The sequence below is a fragment of the Propithecus coquereli genome, unplaced genomic scaffold (genome assembly GCF_000956105.1).
Source record: "Propithecus coquereli isolate 6110/MARCELLA unplaced genomic scaffold, Pcoq_1.0 Scaffold17, whole genome shotgun sequence".
Taxonomy (NCBI): Eukaryota; Metazoa; Chordata; class Mammalia; order Primates; family Indriidae; genus Propithecus; species Propithecus coquereli.
Genome location: NW_012141635.1, coordinates 7670448 through 7676867, shown reverse-complemented (window position 1 = coordinate 7676867; position 6420 = coordinate 7670448). Strand labels below are relative to the sequence as shown.

Genomic DNA, 6420 nt, shown 5'->3' with positions numbered 1-6420 from the left:
TACAAGAGGTGCTATATCACCATTGTTTCTTAAAGCTGAATAGTACTCCATGGTATACATATACCACATTTTATTAATCCACTCATGTATTGATGGTTGAGTCCAGTTCTTGTATGGCCCTAGTTATATAGTGCTGAACTAACGGAATCACCTGTTGCTTAAATTTGCAATGGCTGGATATTGTAGGGAAAAGAGAAGAGGGGTGTGTGCTAATATGTGATTATAAGCTCAACAAGGGCAGGCATTGGATCATTAATAGTTGTATCTCTACCATTAACCAGAATACATTACAACAATAGATAGTCAAGAAATATGTCTTGAATTGAATAAATAAATGTAAAAACAAAATGAATGAAGGTGCATTCTTTGGCTTTTGCTAGCTAAGGTTATCACATGCAGTAACTGACAACTCCGAAGTATCGTTGGCTTACACTAACAAAGGTTTACTTGTTGCTCAAGTTACAAGTCAACTGTAGTCCATCAGTGGCTCAGTTCCTTATCCACATGTCCTCTTCATCTCAGGATCCATGGAGAAATAAAATTCCCACCTGAGGGAGGCCATTCTCCTGGCAGAGGGGGAAAGGAAAAGGAACGATGGAAACACATTAGATAGAGCTCTGAAAGAAGCTACTCTTCACAGCTACTCACACTGCATTGGCCGAAGCCAGTCACAAAGGCAGGCCTGGCAGTGGGGTTCGGGACGTAAACTCTGACTCCAGAGAGACACTGTGGTAGTGTGGGTGTGTGATCCGCCTACGCAAAAAGAGGAGTGAATCACTGAGGACAGTAACACAATCTACCACAGAAGGGAATTATGAAGTTTGACAAATTGTAGGTTTCTCAATTTTAACAGGATTGCCTTATAGCTTATTCTAAAAATAAGCTAAAGAAAATCCTATCTGAAGTTATTTATGTTTTATGTAAATATATTGAAGTACTTTGCTGAAGACTTGCTTCATTTTATTTTGCACAGGCTTTTCAGGGCTATAAATAGTATTACATGACTTGGGGAAAAGTGATACTTAATTTGATGGTTAGGATTGTTGGTAAGAGATACATGGAGATGGGAAAGCTGGTCATGTGTACTTTTTCTCTCTGGTTTTTGATCCAAGTCAAGCACCTGCTATTTTGTTTCTTAAAATATTATATCTTTAGTTTTTTTAAAACAAATTTTCAAATCCCAGGCAGGAAATTTTTCTCTAAAACTTAAATTTTTTAAAGTACTAGTATTCATTGAGCTCTGCGTGTACCAGACACTGTGGTGAGCCCCTTGGGTCCCTTTACCTCGTCTGGTCTTTATAATAATCTTATTACTATAATTACAGTTGGAAATGTGGAAGCATTAAGGTCCCACAGGTAGTGCCGGAGAGACCTGAGATGTCAGCTTACGATTGGATCCCTAATCCACTACACCATACTCGCTCTGACCTTAATTTCCGTGCTTGTTACCTCTATGCCTCCTCTGTAAACTTGAAAGAATAGAAGAGCACATGCTCATGAAAAACCACGTATACATGCTCATGAAATACAAAGGCTGTCCGGAAAGTATCCAGCCATCATAATGTGCAAAACGGAGGCATTTATGGCTGGATACTTTCTGGACAGCCCTGTACATGTGGCTTGGAAGCGTTGATCTCTCAAGTAGGGCAGTCTGTGACACATCTTGGATGAGTGAGGCCACCATGGGCCCACCAGCATTTGAAAAGCAGAATTGTGGGAAAAGAGAGTGATTGTTTGTAGTACTAATGTTGGTATTTCTTGGAGTACTAGAATGGAATTGGGAAAAAACTAGGAAAAAAATTCCAAAAGGACATAAATCCTTAAAAGTTTTGCAGAGCATAGTTATGAACTAGCTGCAGATACTTGAATTGTATATTAAAAAGCACCTGTTTGCAAGAGTTAAGAACATATATACAGTAACATTCATCAGGTGTCGGGCAGGTAGGAGGGGAGGAGGGGATGGGTATATTCACACCTAATGGGTGCAGTGTGCACCGCTTAGGGGATGGACATGCCTGAAGCTCTTATTCGGGCGGGGCAAAGACAATATATGTAACCTAAACATTTATACCCCTGTAATATGCTGAAATTAAAAAAAAAGAATATAGATGGTAATTATTTCCTTGTTTTGTATTTTTAAAATTATTTTTAAGAGGTCAATAATGCATGTTAATGTAGATTGAAAAGATTCCTCTCCTCTCTAATATTTATACAATGTACAGATATTGGATTATGACTTTTGTAGTCTTTTTGGAAGCTATTTAAAGAATAATACCAGTTCACAATTTATCAATTAATTCCACATTTTTATGTTGTGCTAATAACAATTGATTTAATGAGCACCTTTCTTTACATAGTAATCACATCTGGCCTGTCTTCATTCTTCCTTTGATATCCTTCCAAAATTAGGTTATGTACAATGCTACTTCCTCTTTGAACTTCTAGCTCTTGATACTAGTCTGAATTTTTTGCAGCATCCTGATGATTTTTGCCTACACTTCATAGTTTCGTTGCTTACTTATCATATGCTTCATGGTAGAGTAATGCCTGTTATGCTAGATTGTAACCTTGTAAAGGGGCAAGTAGCATATGGTACTCATTTGTACACCCCGCTCTTTGCCTTACCTGTGATTCCTGTTCAGCCTGTTAATTGTCAAAACCTCCTGACCCTGACTTTGATTAGGGTCCATGTACCACATGATTTCATAGCCTTCTGTATTGTTTCATGTAACCTATTCCACCAGTAAATTACTCATTCAAAATTGCTCTTGTGCAATGGACTATTGTACAGTTGCATTTTTCAGACTTCCTGGTAAGAGGAGTAGGTATTCCATAAATGTTGAATGAATGAATGAATCGATTTTATACTCATTACCATGATATAACTTAGCTTGTATTTCAATGAGATATTTTTTAAAAATCCAGCAGTCTTGTTCTATATGCTATGTTATTTAAGATCCTTTCTTCCCTGCCTCAAGCAGTAGGCCATTCATTTCTGCTACCTGTCAAACATACTCTCCAACATATCCTACCTTCATAAGTCTTGGCCTTCTTGGCTCCTTAGGGTCTTTTCTTCACAGAGGAAAGACATAAGTTAGTTTTTGTCTAACTTTCAAATAGTGATAACCCCAGTTTCTATGTGTTGAAAATTTTATGGTCCGTAAATGGAAATTTACAAACAAGTGTTTATTTGATCCCGTGGAATCACTGGGACCTGCCTGTGGTTTTGCAAATTGTGACCCTCTCTTAATTCTTTCTTTCTTTGTGTTTCTAAATTGTAGGGCCTTAAAGCTGCTGACAATGATCCTACAGCTCCGCCATATGACTCCCTCTTAGTCTTTGACTATGAAGGCAGTGGCTCCACTGCTGGGTCCTTGAGCTCCCTTAATTCCTCAAGTAGTGGTGGCGAGCAGGACTATGATTACCTGAACGACTGGGGGCCGCGGTTCAAGAAACTCGCTGACATGTATGGTGGAGGTGATGACTGAACTTCAGGGTGAACTTGGTTTTTGGACAAGTACAAACAATATCAACTGATATTCCCAAAAAGCATACAGAAGCTAGGCTTTAACTTTGTAGTCTACTAGCACAGTGCTTGCTGGAGGCTTTGGCATAGGCTGCAAACCAATTTGGGCTCAGAGGGAATATCAGTGATCCAATACTGTTTGGAAAAACACTGAGCTCAGTTACACTTGAATTTTACAGTACAGAAGCACTGGGATTTTATGTGCCTTTTTGTACCTTTTTCAGATTGGAATTAGTTTTATGTTTAAGGCTTTAATGGTACTGATTTCTGAAACGATAAGTAAAAGACAAAATATTTTGTGGTGGGAGCAGTAAGTTAAACCATGATATGCTTCAACATGCTTTTGTTACATTGCATTTGCTTTTATTAAAATACAGAATTAAACAAAAAAAAAAAAACTCATGGAGCAATTTTATTGTCTTGAGGGATGAGACCATGAGATTGGAAAATGTACATTACTTCTAGTTTTAGACTTTAGTTTTGTTTTTCTTTTTTTTCACTAAAATCTTAAAACTTACGCAGCTGGTTGCAAATAAAGGGAGTTTTCATATCACCAATTTGTAGCAAAAATGAATTTTTTCATAAACTAGAATGTTAGACACATTTTGGTCTTAATCCATGTACACTTTTTTATTTCTGTATTTTTTCCACTTCACTGTAAAAATGGTATGTGTACATAATGTTTTATTGGCATAGTCTATGGAGGAGTGCAGAAACTTCAGAACATGTGTATGTATTATTTGGACTATGGATTCAGGTTTTTTGCATGTTTATATCTTTCGTTATGGATAAAGTATTTACGAAAAAAGTGACATTTGATTCAATTGTTGAGCTGTAGTTAGAATACTCAATTTTTAATTTTTTAATTTTTTTATTTTTTATTTTCTTTTTTGTTTGGGGAGGGAGAAAAGTTCTTAGCACAAATGTTTTACATAATTTGTACCAAAAAAAAAAAAAAAAGAAAAGAAAAGAAAGGGGTGGCCTGACACTGATGGCACTACTAAGTGTGTGTTTTTAAAAAAAAAATGAAAAAAAAAAAAGCTTTTAAACTGGAGAGACTTCTGACAACAGCTTTGCCTCTGTATTGTGTACCAGAATATAAATGATACACCTCTGACCCCAGCGTTCTGAATAAAATGCTAATTTTGGATCTGGTGACTGGTTTGAACTTTTTCTTTTCTACTTGAGCTGCTTTGAATGTTGCAAAAATTCCAAGTACTGGAGTTTTGTTGAGAACAACAGTACAAAAGTATGTACTTGTTCTTGCACTATTTGAAATGGGTAGCGTGGCAACCATGCACAGTGAGCAGCAGAGAGGATCATTTTGGATCTTATCATCATCATAGAAGAAGAACATCAAGTGACCCAGGAATAGAACCTACCGGTGGTGACATAAAAATCATGTCCTTTTTAACTTCACTGAACTTTGGTGTTAATTCTTAATATAATTTATGTTTTAATTTGTTTCTGTTCAAACAGATGGTTATGCTGACTCTAACAAGTCTTTCCCGTTAGAGCCACCAGCATAAGGAAAACTTCAGTAAATGGGTTATAGGACTGGACCTGGAAACTGCAGTGGACGCCTGGAATTTTCGTGCAGTTCGTTGAAGCCATTGTTTTATGTGCTTAGTGAAACACATTTTGGTTTGACTGGTTTGTATTCAATGAATTGACCATTTGCTTTTGATATGGTCGCAGAAGACAAAAAAAGGAAACACTCTTGCTAAATTTTATAGAATTCTTGCTGTATCTCCCTATGATTCATTAGTGAATCTTAAAAGACTTGAGTAATTCTCACTTGTGTTTGTCTGTCGGCTTCATAATCATCATCACACCATACACTCTTATACTGTATACTTTGAAAACATATAATATACCTCCTCTAATTAACTCTCATTTTTTTTGCTTAACGTGAAAGTAATTTTATATCAGACAGTAAAATTTACTTTTCTATTGATTCACACTGTAGGCAATACTTTCTTGTTACTTTTCTAATCATTAAATGTGCTGGAGTTTGCCTCTGGGAATTTCCATAATGAAACTTACTAAATTTGCTAACTGGAATAGTCTTTTCTAAAATTGATTCTTAGACTGTGTCTCTGCTGTTGTACATCCAAATAAAACTGAACTATCTTTTTGAATTCAGACATTGCAACACTTAAAATTTACACTATTTAGATCAACAAACCTGTTCAAATTGTTTTTTTATGATTGGTGTGCAGACACAGACCATATCTTGTGTGTGTGTGTGTGTGTGTGTGTGTGTATACTTTTAAGTGTTAATGATAAACATTTTATATATAATCAGTAAATGTAAATGTTAATCTTTTTGCAGATGTAATACACAACTGTATTGCCTTTGTAAAAAAAAATTTTAATAATAAAAGTAGGAAATTAATAAAAATTCAAAGCCTCCTGCCCTGCTACGGAAGGAACTTCTGTTTAGCTGGTTGATATAATTTCTTGTTCTTCTTTCAGAAAGCATTTCTATACACACATTTCCAAAAAGATTTTATTTTGTTTGGTTTTCATGAAAATGAGATTGTACGTTATGTATTATTCTGTAACTTGCCTTTCTCACTAAGTGTGTATCTTGGCAATTTTTCCATATTAGTATATATGTATATCTACCTCATCCTTTTTAACTGTGACGTAGTATTCCGTAATATGGACATAATAGTTTTATTGAACCATTTCCTAATTAATTTGTTGTTTCCAGTTTTTTTCATATTAAAATCAATGCCACAATAAGTGTCCTTGTGCATGTCTCTTTGCATGGGAGTATTTCTCTAATACTAATAGAAGCCTGGAGCTGGAATTGCCAGATTAAAGAATGTGGAGAGAAGTTAATTAAATATGGCTGAAATTATAAATGTTTTAGCATGTTTCAAAGT

General features: G+C 35.6%; 1 protein-coding gene across 2 annotated transcripts in view; it reads left to right on the top strand.

Moving 5' to 3' along the window:
* The window catches only part of CDH2 (cadherin 2, type 1, N-cadherin (neuronal)), a 247101-nt gene extending 242420 nt beyond the window's left edge, over positions 1-4681 (top strand). The window contains exon 16 of one of the 2 annotated variants that reach the window (XM_012641770.1): positions 3282-4681. In XM_012641770.1, the coding sequence (XP_012497224.1) occupies positions 3282-3488 (207 nt within the window). In that variant the 3' untranslated portion in view covers positions 3489-4681. The remainder of the gene's footprint in view (positions 1-3281) is intronic. The other variant, XM_012641769.1, reaches the window with a different exon arrangement.
* Positions 4682-6420: the final 1739 nt, after the last annotated feature.